General features: G+C 45.0%; 1 protein-coding gene across 1 annotated transcript; it reads right to left on the bottom strand.

Annotated features, from left to right (window-relative positions):
• Positions 1 to 1,113: 1,113 nt before the first annotated feature.
• Positions 1,114 to 10,235, bottom strand: TRIM65 (tripartite motif containing 65). Its single transcript, XM_066586651.1, has 6 exons — positions 9,765 to 10,235; positions 6,914 to 7,009; positions 4,392 to 4,622; positions 2,330 to 2,489; positions 2,123 to 2,248; positions 1,114 to 1,761 (listed from the first exon to the last, which is right to left on the bottom strand). The coding sequence occupies exons 1-6, from the start codon at positions 10,167 to 10,169 to the stop codon at positions 1,211 to 1,213; spliced, it is 1,569 nt and encodes a 522-aa protein (XP_066442748.1). The 5' UTR covers positions 10,170 to 10,235; the 3' UTR covers positions 1,114 to 1,210.
• Between the last annotated feature and the right edge of the window lie 8,063 nt (positions 10,236 to 18,298).

Below are 18,298 nucleotides of genomic sequence, written 5' to 3'. Positions count from 1 at the left end.
GGTGCGGGTCTCCCGCAGGGACGGCTCCCGCATGCTTCTATTAAAGCCTATGGAAGCCGTCGAGATCCGCAGGAGACCCGCGCCTGAATTAAACTCACCTGCTCCGGGCGATGCAGGTCTTCCTTCCTTCGCGGCCGGAAACTTCTTTCTTCGGCCCGGCGGATGTGCCCGGTGCATGCGCGCGACACGCAGCCGACGTGCCGAAGAAAGAAGATCCGGCCACGACGGAGAGAAGATCAGGCCGCGAAGAAGGGAAGATCCGGAGCGTGCGGAGAGGTGAGTAATTCTTATTTTCAGCCCTCATGTCTGCGGGGCAGGAGGGACCCGCTACGCCTGATTTTCCCCGTGGACATGAGGCCTAATAGCCTAGGGGAAAGGCAGTGAATGCATGTTCACAACAGGGAAGCAGGCTACGGGAGGAGCTGTCAGTTTACACTGACTGACAGAATTGGCTTCGATTTCAGTCCTACAGTCCGCAGTGCCTTGGAAAACAATACAAGCAGAGAAATCAAACAATAGGAAGTTTTTAATGAAAAGCAGTTACATTAAGCAATTACAAAAGCGCACTGATTAAAAAGACTGCGCAGCAATTAATAGGTGGAGTGTGTTATTCTTTATAAGCCTTCCAAATGTATCTATGACAAAAAATGGTATTATCCTTCATTTTTCAGCATCCATTCTAGCATTTTTTTTTCACTTCGTTTTACTCAAAAATATTGGAAAAATTGGTACAAGAAGCATAATTATGCATAGTTTGTACAGAAATTTCTTTTTCTTATGTAAAAGAAGAACAATTTCAAAGAAAACCAGAGAAGTGAAAAAAGGATTTTCTCCCCCCTTTCTGTAAACAAGAGTTAAACAAAGTTTCTTAATAGAGATGAGCGAGCACGCTCGGATAAGTCAGTTACTCGAGTGAGCCTCGCTCTTCTCGAGTAACTGCATTCTTGTCCGAGCAGGCTCGGAAGGGCGGCGGGGGTGAGCGAGGGGTAGAGAGAGAAGATCTCTCTCACCCGCTACTCCCCGCTATCCCCAGCCGCCCCCCGAGCACACTCGGACAAGAATGCAGTTACTTGAGAAGTGCGAGGCTCACTCGAGTAACTGACTTATCCGAGCGTGCTCGCTTATCTCTATTTGTTAACATATATTGAAATAAACATATTGGCTTACATGCATTTTACCTCTTCGGTCTGTAGAACATAATGTATCTGTTTCATGTATCGGTTTCCATTACAACATTTCGGACAGTGCGGATAGTAACATTTACATCTTCTCCAATCCAGAACACTGGGAATACCTTCTCAACGAGAATGCAGGAGAAAGAGTGCAGCCGCTGCAGGTAGCCATCCTGCACCCCATAGAAAGTCAGACTGCCAGCTGTCAAGTCAAGATGAATGCCAATCTCCGTGAACATTGGAAACTGAAGTTTAGTTTCTTTGTCATTATGCCAAACTGAATGGCGCATGCTACGCAACTGGAGGCTCCATGAAGAAGTGTTCCGTCCAATAATATTTGCTTGCTCCTTACTACGGTTCAAGGATTCATAGGCTACTCCTAATTCCACAAAATTCTTAGACACACCGACCTCCCAGTAGTGACTTCCTTCAGAAAACCCTTCAGTACACATCACCTGCGTGCTCTTAAATCGCTTTGGAGAGTCAGGCACATCATTCTTCCGGTATTTGTGTGTGGCTTTACAGTTCTCCTCTGATATCTCTATATATTGGTTGGCAGTCTCAGGGTCGAATTTCAGGTTACGATAATCTGGGGATCAAGTCAAATATGTGTCATGTTTTATAAATCCAAGTTTTGTAGATCACTTTTAACTAGTAAAAAGTGGCTGCTTGAATTACAGATTAATTAAAGCAATTCTCTGGTTGTGGGACAAAATTCTGTCCCGGGACATTTGGGTGGTTTATTACCAGCAGTTGTTTTTCTCTGCTGAACCCCGAAACAGCTGTCTGTGTATGGGTTCTGCTCTAAAGACCTGTATAAATTGTCAAGCATTAATTTGAAGGAATGCTACCATCCAATAGGTGGCGCTGCAGAGGTATTGTACCATCTCCCTTATCTGGTAATAGAAGCACACTATTTTTCCAAGCAGATCTAGATAATGTTACATTACCTTTATAGAGTTGTGCTCTGAGGGTGCAGATTCTTGCAGGTGCCGCATGTAGGCATGGGTTCTGTTCAATCAAAGTTATTCTTGGGGTGTCATTTACACTAATATCAGACACAATTCCCGAGGACTCTGTAGAAGAGAGCAAGAATCATGTGTTATGTGATACCAAACTATGCACATAGTTTCCAGTATCCTGACCCTGACACTAACCTCTTGGGTTCTCGGGGTGTAACAAATTAGGAAGTTCCAGCTGGAGTAGTCTGGTGACTTCAGGTAGGATCTTAGTCACTGCTTCCGTTTGCAAATTTCCACACTGCTGAACATTTGGGGATTCGGGAGCGACCAAAACTGGCATAACTTGAGGGAGACTCTGAAAAAGTTAAATGGCGAGTTCAATACATAATGCTTCGCATACAATGATCGTTCGCAGTGCACAAATGTAGTGTTGGATACCATTATACTCCTTAGGTGCTCTCCGCTTTCTCCACGGAGCTCTAATGGACAGCTGTAGCGTCTAACCAGGGGCCCACTACAGCTGTCAATCAGAGCAGCGGAGAGAGGAGTGAGAACATTGGGTAGAGGGCCCACCTCCAGGACACTTGCGGCATCAGTAAGCGGTCAAATAAAAGTTCGTTTTCTCAACAAAAAAAAAAAAAGTTCATTTTCCCAGTGGCGATGATAAAACAATCATTGACAAAGTTATGTTTTTCTCGCTCCACAGAGTGCAGCCAGGCATTCTGCATGGTCCAAACAAAATCTCAAAAGCATGAAGTAGATACCAGGATAAGGCCATTAGAGGAGAGCTGGACAGGATCGTAGAAGAGCATCACGACCGGTATATGCCGCCATTGCCAGAGCCCACAGGACTAGTATCTGCATGTTTCTTACCCGTGTTCACAGCCAGGCACAATGCAGCTTGATTGGCATTCGACCAAAAACACCAGGATTCGCAGGTCCACCATTGGTGTCCTGTAACCTTCAGATGACAGCAGGCTCACATTGAGCACGTCTTTCAGTCATTGAGGTCCAATGTGCGACCTAAGATTTCTCTTTATTTTTGTGAGCCGTTGTCATCACAGTTGAGAGCAGGTTCATGCTGATCACATGTTACAGATGTACAAGAGAAGTCGTGGTGGACATTATGTTGCCTGCAACATCATCCAGCATGGCCAGTTTGATGGTGGGTCAGTGATGGTCTGGGAAGGCGTATCCTTGGAAGGTCACACAAACCTCTACGGCAGGGGTGCACAACTAAAGGGAGCCCAACAAGTCTTGTTTTCTGCATTTCCTGTGTACAGGGGAAGGAGACAACAGGTGAGGGTTGAAAGTGCTCATCTTGAAGTGGCAGCAGGGTTACTGTAGGTTGTAGGGTTGTCTGTAGAGGAGGTTCCTTCTGAAGGTTTCCCAGGTGGTGGAGAGTCTAATGGGTTGGGGTAACAAGTTCCAGAGTTGGAGACGATTATGTGAAGGGCACCTTGTAGATGAGAATGGAAGCAGGTCAACACCTCCGAGAACTTTGCTTGCGCACATCAGGTTTCGAACTTATCACATATGTGTGTAATTGTAAGGAGCGTTGGTGGTTCTGTTTAAAATTCACATTGTCGAACTTCACACTTTCTCAAATTTCAAATAACCCTTAAAAATGGCCTTGCGTTGCTAGAAAGTCAAGCATGCCACCGCCCTTTTATTTGATTCTCTTGATGGCCACATGGTGACTTTAGCAATCGTATGTATCTTTAGAGACACATAATCGTACATATTTTCCATAATTTAATTGGATTTTAAAAAAGGACATAGATAGCCACTATTGAAGTTTGTACACATTTTTTAGACCACCCTATAGTTTCATGGGGAAAGATTCACTAGGATGTGTATGTTATTCTGTCTGGGCTTCGGAGTCCAGTGGGTGGTCCTATCAGTGATTGACAGCTATCTCTATATACACACACTAACGTAGGGAAGCTGTCAACCACTGATAACACCCCCGATGGACTCCCAACCACTAATAACACCCCCGATGGACTCCCAACCACTGATAACACCCCCGATGGACTCCCAACCACTGATAACACCCCCGATGGACTCCCAACCACTGATAACACCCCCGATGGACTCCGAAGCCAAGAATAAAATACGAGTCCCACCTAATCCTTTCCCACAAAACTACGTCAACATGACGGGTTCCCTTTAAATAAATTAGTGTGAAACACAACATAAATGACCATTTTTCAACCCCAAATTTCAAGGCCCGTGGCCTCAACAAATCACTCACCTCGAGAAATGCAACCCCATTATTGTTTAGCAGCATTTCTACCTCCTTCTGATGCTCCTTTAGGTCCTGATGATGGCGCTGTAGCTGCAAAACATGTTCTTCTACTTGCGTCAGCGCTGCATTCTTTTCACAGTTCACAGACTCTACGACGAGGATCTGACATTCTTCCAGTGACTTTTGCACTTGCTCAAATTTAGCGATTATTCCAGACACCATCTTTTCATGAAAATCCTAGAGTCATTGGATTAAAATATATATATATATATATCTTGTGAGAATGTGTAGAGACATTAACAGGCTATTAGAGCTTTACCACTATCGTTTTATAGACGTAACAACCATTCCAGCATATCTCCGGCACTTTACCAGACAAAATTCCCAGTCATTGGTACAAGGCTTGCATAAAGAGTCTAACATTGACTTGCAGGAAAGCTGCCTTCCAACAGGTGGCGCTGCAGAGGTATTATTCCATCTCCCTTATTTGCATATTTCCCAGAGAAGCATGAATGACCTTACAAGTCTTTTCACTCACCTTCTAGGTGCTCTCCCTATGGAGAAAAGATAGCGTTCCTGACCCGACAAAATGGTACACCATGCTGTGCTACTGTGTCTGGCAGTTTTCTGATGGATCTGCGCCAGCAGCCGAGATGGGAACATAACCTAAGTTTGCTTATGCACCAGAATTCTGATGTGTAATCTTCTTTGATTCTCACTAATGCACTAAGATGATATGTAAAGTGATCTATCAATATCATAATAGGGATTCGCCCTCGATGAGCCAGAGTAGACACCAGCTACATGTCAGCCGCTCTAGCTTTGAAGGACTGCTGCGCTTGAGTATACAGTCTACACAGGCGGAGTGCGAGGTTTTCTTTCATTGCTGTACCCTACAGCAAGTTTGAGCCCCTTCATGTCCCAGGATAAGTTTATGTCCTGGCTGGGAAAGGGTTTCACATACACCTTAGGTTCCTTTTACACGGAGCAAGAAATCGTTCACGTGAGCGAATGAGCAAACAAAGACTCTTCCGTCGGCAGACACTTTCCGCAGATAAATGGCTGAAATCTGTTCGCTAGATGGTTCAGTCATTCACTGTACTAGGGAATACTCATGTTCTCCCTGGGTCAGGAAGGGTATCACTGCTCCTTAAGGAGAGCACCTAGAAGGTGTGAGAAGACTTATGAGGCCATCCATGCTCCTCTGGGAAATATGCAAATGAGAAGATGGAACAATACCTCTGCAGCACCACCTATTGGAAGGCAGCATTCCTGCAAGCCAATGCCAGGCCTTTAAACAAACCTTGTAACAATGACTTGGAATTGTGAGCCAAAGCCAGAATCTTCTTCAGAAGAAGATAACCATACACAGACAGCTGTTTCGGGGTGTTTGCCCCTCATCAGTGTGCAGCTGGTTTCTGGCTTGGCTGGTGAGAGGCCTATAGTTGAGGGTCAGGAAGGGTATCATTTCTCCTTAAGGAGAGCACCTAGAAGATGTGAGAAGACTTATGAGGCCATCCATGCTCCTCTGGGTAATATGCAAATGAGAAGATGGAACAATACGTCTGCAGCGCCACCTATTGGAAGGCAGCATTCCTGCAAGTCAATGCCAGGCCTTTAAACAAGCCTTGTAACAATGACTTGGAATTGTGAGCCAAAACCAGAATATTCTTCAGAAGAAGATAACTATACACAGACAGCTGTTTCGGGGTGTTTGCCCTTCATCAGTGTGCAGCTAGTTTCTGGCTTGGCTGGTGAGAGGCCTATAGTTGAGGGTCAGGAAGGGTATCATTTCTCCTTAAGGAGAGCACCTAGAAGATGTGAGAAGACTTATGAGGCCATCCATGCTCCTCTGGGTAATATGCAAATGAGAAGATGGAACAATACGTCTGCAGCGCCACCTATTGGAAGGCAGCATTCCTGCAAGTCAATGCCAGGCCTTTAAACAAGCCTTGTAACAATGACTTGGAATTGTGAGCCAAAACTAGAATATTCTTCAGAAGAATATAACTATACACAGACAGCTGTTTCCGGGTGTTTGCCCCTCATCAGTGTGCAGCTAGTTTCTGGCTTGGCTGGTGAGAGGCCTATAGTTGAGGGTCAGGAAAGGTATCTTTTCTCCTTAAGGAGAGCACCTAGAAGATGTGAGGAGACTTATTATTGTCATCCCCTTCCCTAACACATGCATGTTCTGGATAGGGAATGGAGAATAAGCTATAGCTAGTCCCATCGGGTGGTGGCTAAACTTGTGTGAGAAGATCTGCCATCAGGGGAGAGCTGGAACATCCCAGACACATTAGATGGACAGCGCATCCTACTGAAGTTGGCAGGTTCAGCCAACATCCCCGCTCATGTGCATGGCCAACTTCAAACAGATAGCCACTATGAACAAATGTTTTCTAATAGGTCATACAGGAGACAATGGGATAACTGTTTGTGAGCACAGACCCCCACAGATTCCCAAAGCAAAAGCTGCTGAGTCTACAAAGCCCTGACCCCCTACTCAGACAACTTTATGCATACATTACCTTAATGTTCTTGATTTTACTCTTCCACTCTTCGATCTTTTCTTCCGCTTGCTTCTGTTGACATTCGCTGGCTAACAAGTCAGCCGAGAGTTTCTTCTGTTGTATGGAAAGAAGAAGAAGTAAAGAATAAGGTTTATAAAGGAAGTGCACATTATTATGGACAGCGAGAGATCGGAGAATCCATTATTTGTAATACGTCTAGCAGTAGTCTGCAATATTCTTTATCAGATTGGAGATCCCCTAAAAAACAAACCATACAACCTCTTTAACCCCTTCAGGACCAGATTTTTGTTTTTCGTATCCACCATAAAAGAGCCTTAACTTAACTTAACATCACTGGTCTTCTGAAATGTAATCATGGAGGGCTAGTTACATGTGTATTTGCTGCGTACGCATGTAAAAAAATACGAGTGGAATAGGCAGGCTAAATACACTCGTCTGAGTAAGGCCTCAGTCTGTCTGGTACTCCCCAGTAGTAGTAGGCTACATTATTCCATCCCTCTGACTCCTGGAAAAAATGTATCAGTAAAGTCTACGAGTGACTAATGAATCTACACAGGCTGCAGCTATACAGAGACTTGTTATAGTGTGACTTTCCAATTTTAAAGGGATCCTCTGGGCCTGGAGGAACAGAGATGGCCGAAACGCCTCTCTGACTCCCCAATGCACACTGTGTACTAGTATGTGTTAGTAGTCTTAGACATACACGTGGCTCTGACTGGTCAGCACTGCTCACGTTGACCGCACTGGTCAAACAGGTGTAGTGTATGAGAGTTAGGCTGCATACTGATACACAGTGTACATCCGGTAGTCAGAGAAGCCGGTGTGGCCATCTTTGATTCTCTAGGCCCGGAGGGTCGCTTTAACTATCAAGCAACAGCTGCAGTCCCAAGGAATAATCTGAGTTGCATACAACTGAGTGCTGTCTTCAGAAGTGCAGCTGTTGTTCTCTGACGTCATTGGCCCTCCGCCATGTATTCAATAAAGGCCGATGGGTTGCCATAGCATGTTCATTTTGCCTCCCAAAAGATGCAATAAAAGTGATAAAAAAGCCACAGGTACTCCAAAATTGTACCAATAAAAAACTACAGCTTGTCACACAGGACATACAGTTAAGCCTTTCCAATCCAATTATTTTTTCTCAGCCATTCTCCCCGGGGGGGGGGGGGGGGGGGCTGCTTACCTGTCCGGCGTCTTCCGCATTCTCCCTTCTGCCTCCCGGCTCGGCGATCATGTGACCGCTGGGGTCAGGTGGCACCCAGCGGTCACATGATCGCTGAGTCGGGAGACAGAAGGGAGAATGCAGAAAACGCCGGAAAGGTAAGCAGCCCCCCCCCCCCCCCACGGTGCAGGCTCCCGACTCGGCGTTCATGTGACCGCTGGGGGTCAGGTGACACCGGCGGTCACATGATCGCCGGCCGGAATCTCCTGCATTACATAGCGCTAATTGAGCGCTATGTTATGTGTAAAGGAGAAGGCAGAAAGGGTTAAAAACCCTTTCTGCCTTCTCCTCAGGGCTCCTCAATGAGGACCAGTGCAGGAGTGCATCTGCACCCGATGTGTCTGATGATTGGGTGCAGATGCACTCCTGCACTGCAGTGTTGGGCCTGCCCCGACATCGAAGCTGTGGAGGGAAATTATGATGTCGGGGCAGGCCCGACATTGGACTGGAAAGGGTTAAGACCTGTGTGTTCGTGGTTTGTATGGAGGAGGATCGGGAGCGAATCCCGTACCATACAATGCGGGTGTCGGCTGTTTCTAAAATGCCCTCCACCGCTGCCATAGCCCACTGTCTATCACGCCATGCCTGTCAGATCAAGGTATAATGTTATACTATGGCATTACATTATACTGCAGGAGCCATCAAACAATCGCAAGTTCAAGTCCCCTATGGAGACTAAAAAAGAAAGCATGGGGAAAAAAAAGTTTTTATTAATTATTAGAAAAAATAGATGATAATAAAAGTAAAAAAAACAAACCGTTTCTCATATTAAAAATAAAAAATCATTCAGTATTGTTGCGTCCATAAAAGTCAGATCTATCGAAGTACCACATCATTTATCCCGCATGTTGACCGTTGCCTGGGAAAAAAAAACATTACGCCAGAACTGCGCTTTTTTGGTTACTCCAAAACAAAAATTAATAAAAAGCGGCCAAATAATTGTATGCGCTCTGAAATAGTACTACAGGACGTCCCGCAAAAAGAACGAGCCCTCGCACAACGAGGACGATAAAAAATAAAGATATGGCTGTTGGAAGATGGGGGCAGAAAATAATTTTGTTTTTCCGAAGATGTATATTTTTTTAAAAATAGTACAGAAACAAACAAAAAAAATCTATAAACATTTCGTATTGTCGTAATCGTACCGGCCCATGGAATTAAGTTATCGTTACATATCTGCTGCAGAGTATATCCCATAAAAAAAGGATTCCTCCCCCTTTCCCAGAATTTTGTGGGTTTTTTCCCCCATTTCACTCCACTTCGAAATTGTAAAAGTTTTCAAAGTTTTGCAAAACATTATATGTTAATTGAAAAATACAAAAAACAAGCTGTCAGGCTGCTGGATAAATAAGAGAGTTGTCAATTGTCATGTTTTGAAAGTGAGGAGAAGAAAGAAAAAAAAAAGGAGGGGGGGGAGTAAAAGTAGTTGTGCTTTCTACAAACTTTTGATATGTCAAAAGTTTTGAGTTATGGAGGGTCCTGGTTGCTGAGACCCCACTTGATCTCTAGCGGACCAGCCTATATAGATGGGCTACACTGGCATCTAACAGGTGAGTAAGCTCAGGGCAGGTAAGGTATTGTGGCCAGGCATGTTTACCAGAGGGTCCTAGAGCTAGGATCCGCTCTCACCTTCTCCTGCTGGCTCAGCTCCTCCATGTCCTGCCAGTCATGGTCCCGGCAGCCGTTCTGCAGGCACTTGTAGCAGATGCAGCGGCTGTCGGTGCAGCAGTAGAAGGACAGTGCTCGGTGATGGCGCTGGCACAGAGTGGGCGCAGTACTGTGGGCACCGGCGTCTGCCTGCACAGGGGGCAGCGGAGCTCGGCTCTTCTTCATCTCCTGCACCATCTTTTCCAGGCTCACGTTCTTCTTGGGCTCCGGCCGCTTGTCGAAGCGAGCCCGGCAATCGGGGCAGGAGAAGGAGGTCGCGGCTTCCTCCTGGTCCCAGTGCCGACGGATGCAGTCCTGGCAGAAGCTGTGGCCGCACTCCAACGTCAGGGGGTTCTTGAACACCTCCAGGCAGATGCTGCATTCCATGCTGCGGCCTGCGGGTGCTGGACGAGCCGGCTGCGGAAGAGAAGTGCCCTGCCTGCAGCTGGGGAGGAGGAGGACACTGGGAGCGCAGCTCTTTTTTATCTTCCACTTTCGTTTTTTCCTCCCCCCCTTTAAAAAATGGTAACTCCTTAATTTATCCATCGCCATCGCTGTCTGCGGGCTTGTTTTTTCAGGACGATGTGTATTTTTCAATGGTACTATGTCATGTACCGTATAATGTACTGAAAAACTTTAAAAAAATTCTAAGTGGAGCGAAATGGAAAAAAAAAAGAATTCCGCCATCTTTCGGTGCGTCTTGTTCCTACGGCACGTAAACTGCAACAAAACCGACATGATAAGTTTATTGTATGGGTCAGTACGATTACTACGATAGCAAACTTTATAAGTTTTTGTTTTTTTTTTGCTGTACTACTTTTATTTTTTTTCAGATATTTCATTTTTCAAAATTACTTTCCGCCGCCATCTTCTGACAACTATAACTCTTTTTATTTTTCCGTCGACATGGTTGTGCCAAATCTTATTTTGTGCGGGACGTCCTGTAGTTTCTGTTGGTACCATTCTGAAATACGTACGACTTTTTGATAGCTTTTTATTACTTTTTTTCTTGGAGACGGGGTGACCAAAAAAAAAGCGCAGTTTTGGTGTTCTTTATTTATTTTTCTGACGATGTTCATCGTGCGGGGTAAATAATGCGCTACTTTGATAGATCAGACTTTAACGGACGCAGCGATACCAAATATGTATTTTTGTTTTATGATTTTATTATAAATAGGTCAAGTGTGTTTTTTTAAATTTTTATTATCTTTTTATTTTTTTAATAATTAGTAAATCTTTTTTACTCTTCTTTTTGGTCTAATGCTTTGATCGCTCCTACAGTATAATGTAATACCATAGCATTACATTATATCGTGACCTCAAAGGCATTCTATCAAGCCATGGCTTGATAGGCATTCTGTTATGACAGCTCTGGGGTCTTTCAGAAGGCCCCTGGCTGCCATGACAGCCACAAGGCAAACCCGTGATCTCAACGTGGGGGGCCATATGGGATCCCGAAACATCGGCCAGGGGATTTAAAAGGTTAACAGCTCCGATGAGCCACGCGGCTTATCGAAGCCGTTGCGGGCGGGAGCTGGCTGTAAAGAACAGCCGGCGCATGTGTTTGTATGAAAAGAGATCGCCCCGCGATCTCTCTTCATACATAGCTTGACGCTGCAGGACATAACTGGATGTCCCATGGCGTTAAGGGGTTAATGGCTAACAAAAATTCATGATGTTATAGCAAGCTTTTAAACCTACGCAGGGTTCTTCCTCAGGCTTAAATGAACCCATCCGAAAAAATGTGTGTGTATATATATATATATGAAAAGGCACAGACATGATGTGATTAATTTGCACTTAAAACAAGACGAGAACAGGATGAGTGGAGGAGTAAATACTTAATTTGTACACTGATAAGAGATGTTAAAGTTCTATGGTCTCTAAAATGGTGTAAGGGTCACCAGGCATGTGTGTTATTCTCCACTGATGCACAAAGCCCCCTCCGAGGTTCATTCCATTTTTGAGAGTATCAAAATGGTTATAAACTTGTGCTCCAAAATTCTTCTATGACGTTGAGACTTAAAATTGCCTTTTAGCATGGTAACTTTCATATCTTGTATGTTGTGTCCGTGACTAGAGAAATGCTCGACCACATGTAATTCCGTCTTTCTCTCCTTAATTGTGTGGCGATGAGACCTCATTCTCGCTTTCAGTTTTTGTCCTGTTTCACCAACATAAAGGCCCCCAACAGGACATTTACTACAGCATCGGACGTGGAACACATGAATGTCCCCGAGATCTTATAGTCCTGCTGTGTGTTGGGGATTTGTATCCTGTCTGCGGTCCGTATATGTCAGCAGGTCTTACAGCTCCTTACCTTACAGGGATAAGTTCCTTTTTGTGTGTCAGAGGGCAATGCACTCCTGATTATAAGGTTCCTCAAATTTGGAGGTTGCCTGTAACACAGAAGGGGAGGGTCTGTGAATATGGTTTTCAGATGGTCATCCTTGTGTATGATGGAGTTTCTTTGCGGTTTTCCTTTCTTCTGAGGTATGTGGGCCGATCAATAGGATTTTGCTACAGGAATGTCTGTCGAATGCATTGAATCTCTCATGGAATCTTATCAGTGCTCGTTCGGTGTTGGTCCAGATGATTATGATGTCATCAATGTAGCGGAAGTAGGCCAATGGTTTGTTGGGGCAGGAGGCTAGAAAGTCACTCTCCGGTTTTACCATGAAAAGGTTGGCATATTGCGGTGCCATTTTACTGCCCATGGTGAGTTGCAGGAATATCTTTTTGCCAAAGGAGAAGTAATTGTGTGTGAGGATGAATCTTGTGAGTTGTAACACCGATTCAGAGGCAATCCCATTGGCCTCAAGGTGTGTCTTTATCAGTGGACTAATTAGGTATTTACTCCTCTACTCATCCTGTTCTGGTATTTTTTAAGTGCAAATTAATCACATCATGTCTGTGCCTTTTCATATATATTTGTATGTCTCTTCGGATCTATTTCATTTAAGCCTGAGGAAGAACCCTGAGTAGGTTCGAATGCTTGCTATAACATCATGTATTTTGTTGACCATCTACAAGTTTACTTGGTTTCTCTTGCTGAGAACAATCATATTGAGGAGAATGCCACACACAGGAAGCTCATGCATCACCCACCCAGACCATCACCCCAGCAGGGGGCAGCAGAATGCAGCATATTACATTGCATATGGTTTGCGGGTATATGCATCATATGAAAATCTAAACAAAACAAAAAAGATGTACTGCGCATGACCGCCTGCATGTGTACGCGGTCATGCGTAGTACAATTTTGCCGCCATACGCAGTGTCACGGCCGATTTCACAGCTGTAAAACGCTGTGGAAGCTCCTCAGCGATGGCCATATTAACCCGCCCTAATAGTCTGCTCAGAACAGCCAGGTGATGAGCAATTTGTCGATACGATCATGCGGCTTCTCGCATTCCAATAATGCTCCCCTCTCAGACTCTGGTAACGGGGCAAAATCTCTTCTCTGCGTCGTAGAGGCGTCTAGTGGTCAACAAGCTCTACACAAGCGGAAGAAGAGGTCACTACACACAAGGAGCCTCTGAGAGCCTTATTGTAGGCCAAGGGGGGAACCACTTTTCAGGGCCTCAGGTGGCAAGACTGTTCATCTAATCACCCCACAACTCTTATCATTTGTATATCATGTATCAGCTTGAGATGGAACTGCATGCTGAGTTTTGCAGCAAAACAAAAAATCTTTCTAAGGCCTCTTTCCCACGAGTGTATATCGGCCCGCCGTTTTCACGGTCGGCTGATATACGCTGTGTTCTGAGGCATTGAATTCAAATGCATGAGATCACATAGCCGTATTCCCGTGACGTAAAAGCGCCCAGCCGGCCAATATAGCGCCAGGCGTTTTTATGTCGGGCCCAAAAAAATAGTCCTGGAACTATCTTTTGGTCTGTAATACGTCGGCCGCTGCATGGGCTCCTATGGGAGCCATTGACAGCGGCCGGAGGTGGGAGGGAGTTTAGCAGCGTGACTGCTAAACTCCCTCCCTCTTCTCTCCTCCCCTCCATCTGATTGCAATGGGAGGGGGCGGAGCTAAGTGGCATCCGTCCCGCCCTCTCCCATTGCTGGCTGTAGGTAAGGGATGGGGGCGGAGCTAAGCTCCTGCCTCTTATCCGCAGCCAACAATAGGAAGAGACAGGGCGGCGCTTAGCTCTGCCACCGTCCCAACCCTCCCATTGCAATCAGCTGGAGGAGGGGGGGGGCAATGGCATGACAGCCTCGGCGTATATGCACCGTGCCCCATGCCATCTGAACGGGCACACAAACATTAGATTTGTGCGCCCGTCCACGAGCTTTTACGCCACAGATGGTAGCGTAAAACGGCAGCCTATATATGCTCGTGGGAATAAAGCCTTAGGGAAACATTTTTTTGATAAAGATTGTATATCACATTTTCTCAAAAACTCCTTTTTGGTTTTTTTTGTTATCCTAGGTTTTCAAGAGCTACAACTTTATTTTTCCGTCGACATGACCGTAGGATGGCTTGTTTTTTTGCAGGATGTTCTGTATTTTTAATAGTACTATTTAATATACCATATAATGTATTGAAAAAATGTTAAACATTTTTAAGTGAGTGCAAATAGGAAAAAAATCACAATTGCTCCATTGTTTTTTGGGTTTTGTTTTTAGTGTCCACAGTGCAGCAGAAATTACATGTTAAAGGAGTATTCCAGCTATTGGATGAAATTACAAGTTCTCACCCATCAAGTGAAGTGGGGGTGAGAACAGCAAGGACCCCACTGATTTAGACACAGGGGGACCTGTTCCCTCCCCCCACCCAATCTCGCGATGTAGGATCACTTCTTTCTATTTCCTTAGTGTAACTGCAAATAGGCCACAAGCTTAACATCCCCAGATCCTTTAACCGTTCCTCATAGGACATGATTTGCAGACCGCTCACAATCTTGGTAACTCTTCTCTGAACTTGCTCCAGTTTGTCTTTTTTTCAAATTGGGGTGCCCAGAACTGGACACAGTATTCCAGATGAGGTCTGACTAAGGAAGAGTAGAGATGGGATAATTACTCACCTGATCTAGAAAACAGACTCTATCCTTCTCTTAATAAACCCTAATATTGTGTTTGCCTTTTTTGGTGCTGCATCACACTGTAGACTCATGTTCAGTCTGTGATCTATTAGTATACCCAAGTCTTTCTCACATGTGCTGCTTAGCCCAATTCCTCCCATTCTGTATGTGCTTTTTTCATTTTTCTTGCCCAGCTGATGACTAGCTGATAGCAAAGGTGTGGCCTGAAATTCCCCAGTAAACAGCATAAAAAAAGTTACTGAAGAAGATGGCAAAAACTCTTTCAGGACACATTTAGCTAGTGCAAGACCTTTTTGTATATATGTAAAGCTAATATATGGTATACCAACAACTTCAAAAATAGCTTGTCTGTTTATATTCACTTTTTTGTCTAGAAAAAGGCCACGCACGGCCGAAATGTCACATCACGGTATTTTCAGAAGTTAATAAATGCTAATATTTTAATACAACTGCTGCCTCTGACTTTTGGCATATTGGAAATATTTACCAACTCGATGGAAGGTTGTACCAAGGAAAGCATGGCAGCATAGTTGGTGCACGCATCACTATGTATAAATTGTAATAGGCAACCAAAGTTTAAAGCATACATGGAAGCAGTTACATGACCATATTTATAGCCAGAATGTGCAGTACAAGGGTCCTTTCGCTCATCCATATGTAGTTTTGCATGTATATGTGCGTGTTTAATGCATAGTTGTTGCCTATGCATTTTTTTTGCTTATCCACCGTTTTTCAAGCGCAAAAAAAACAACAGCCACGATAAGGACCAAGTGATGTCACTTTTTTTTACATTGTCTCCTGGCTTCATGTATAAAAACATAGTGAATGCACATTTAACATACATATTCACTCCCATAGACTTCAATGGGTGTTTTTGGTCCATAATACGGACCAAAACCTGGCATGCTCCAATTTTTCTCACCCGTGTAAAACCCAATACACCAGTGGAAACCAATGGAGTTCTGTGCTGCCCATATTATGCTCATAAAAAATACCATTGCAGTACAGATGCAAAATACGTCCATGTGAATGAGCCCTTAGAAAAACATGACTGTTTTCTTCCTTGCTGCTTAAGATTTGGTTTTGGCCTCTTGTCTCGTAACACATGACATGGTTTATATTTAGAGATGAACGAACGTACTCGTTTAGGACAATTACTCGATCAAGCATCGCTTTTTTCAAGTAACTTCCTACTCGGGCGAAAAGATTCGGGGGGCGCCGGGGTGGAGCGGGGGGGTAGCAGGGGGAGCTCTCTCTCTCCCTCCATCTCCCCCCACTCCCCACAGCAACCCCCCGCCCACCCCCGGCGCCCCCCGAATCTTTTCCCCCGATTAGGCAGTTACTCGAAAAAAAGCGATGCTCGATCGAGTAATTGTCCTAAACGAGCACGTTCGCTCATCTCTATTTATATTCTATTTTGTGCTACTATTGCACCTTTTGTTCATTGTTTGTTTAGTGTTGATTTTAGTTTAGAAAAGAGCGTAAAAACAATTGATGGCGGCGAGCTTCCCGGAATCTGCAAGTGACATTCGCGGCACATGATTTAGTCTCATTGAGTTTCTTTTCTTCTGATCGGCTATGTTTCAGTTCTCCACAATCATTTCGTAACCACTTAATTTCCTCTTTTAGCATGGAATACTGTTTGTTTGCATTCAGAAAGCAGCATTGTAGCTGTAGGCAGTGTGTGATCAGCTGAGCAAAACCACTGCTTCCTTATTCCACCACCATGAGAAGAAGCCGGTCAAGAGGGGTGTCGTCTCTACTTAAGGAGAACACTCAAAAAGTGTGTGGAGACACCTAGGGGGTGCAGGGTTCGGGCGATGGCATTGTCTCTCCCCAAGGAGATCACCCAGAAGGGGTATGAGAAGACATCTGAAAAGAGAGTGAGGAGACTTATAAGTCCATGCATGCTCCTCTGGGTTATTTATGCAAATAAGGAGGATGGAACAATACCTCTGCAGCACCACCTATTGGATGGCAGCATTCCTTCAAATCAATGTACAACTCTTTTACAAGTCTGTAAAACAATTCCTATTCCCAATCATTGTTTTACAGACTTGTTAAAAAGTCGTACATTGATTTGCAGGAATGCTGCCATCCAATAGGTGGCGCTGCAGAGGTATTGTTCCATCTTCCTTATTTGCATGAGAAGTTCCCTGAAAATAAGACACTGCTGAGTTGCAGGAGTGATGCAGCAGGCTGCAGTGTCCTCGGCGTTCACACAGAACTCTCCTTCTGGTAATGGGGCTTTGAATAGCCCGCCTCCAGCAAGCAAGTGCTGTGATTGGCTCATGAGCGCCGTGGCTCAGCCAATCAGAGCTGGCGCTCGATGAGCCAATCACAGCCATTCAGTGATGTCATTCACTGAATGGCTGTGAATGATTGAGCGCTGGCTCTGATTGGCTGGCACTCGATTCAATCGCTGCATTCTCTTGCTGGACGCGGGGTATTCAAAGCCCCGTCACCAGGAGGAGAGTTCTGTGTCAGTGCAGAGGACACGGCAGCCTGCTGCAGCACCGGGGACCAGTGTGAGAGACTCAGACGCCACCGGCTAGGTGAGTATTGATCTTTTGGGGGTTTTTTTCAATTTGCTAGGGCTTATTTTTGGGGGAGGACTTATATTTCAACTCCCCACTCCACCAAAAATAGGGATAGTTCTTATTTTTTAGGGGAATTGGTAGCAGCACATGCATGGAAGGAAAGCTTGGTAGTCTATATATGTCCTGTAATTTCATTCCATAGTTAGCAGTGATCTTCTCTCTTCTGTGCTATCTAGGCTTCACTTGAACTCCCTCTATCTAAGGGCTTAGTCAGACGGGCGTTTTTTGCCGCGATTTGCGCATGCGCATGCGTCCGGCGATTTTTTTAAAACCATTGCTTCGCAATGGTATCGGACACATGAGCGCTTTTTATGCGCTCGTCCGAAAAATTATAGAACAAAAAATCGCAGATCGCACCTATCTGCGATCTGCGATTCCTGTTTGCTTCTGTATATGCGCTCAATGGGGCCAGCGGCAGCAGCGCCGACCCCATTGAGAACATATAGAAGACAAATCATTCTTCTCTGCCACAGCTGTAACAGCTGTGGCAGAGAAGAACGATGTTTGCCCATTGAATTCAATGGAGCGGCAATACAGCCGCTCCATTGAAAGCAATGGGCTGCCGGCGTGCGCGGGGTTAATTGTCGGGAAGGGGTTAAATATATAAACCCTTCCCTGCAATTCATGCTAAAATGTGTTAAAATAAAATAAAATTGTATACTCACCTTTCCGCTGCAGCCGGAGTCCAGCCGCGGCTGCTGTCAGTTCTCCTGAACTGCTTCTCGGCACTATTCAGCCGGCGGGGCTTTAAAATCCCCGCCTGCTGAATGATCTGCTCTGATTGGTCACAGCCTGACCAATCAGAGGCCGGTTTCACTCACACACCCAGAACATATAATACAATTCAGGGCAGCACTACTCC

The sequence above is a fragment of the Eleutherodactylus coqui genome, chromosome 13 (genome assembly GCF_035609145.1).
Source record: "Eleutherodactylus coqui strain aEleCoq1 chromosome 13, aEleCoq1.hap1, whole genome shotgun sequence".
Classification (NCBI taxonomy): Eukaryota; Metazoa; Chordata; class Amphibia; order Anura; family Eleutherodactylidae; genus Eleutherodactylus; species Eleutherodactylus coqui.
This window is presented reverse-complemented; position numbering and strand designations above follow the sequence as displayed.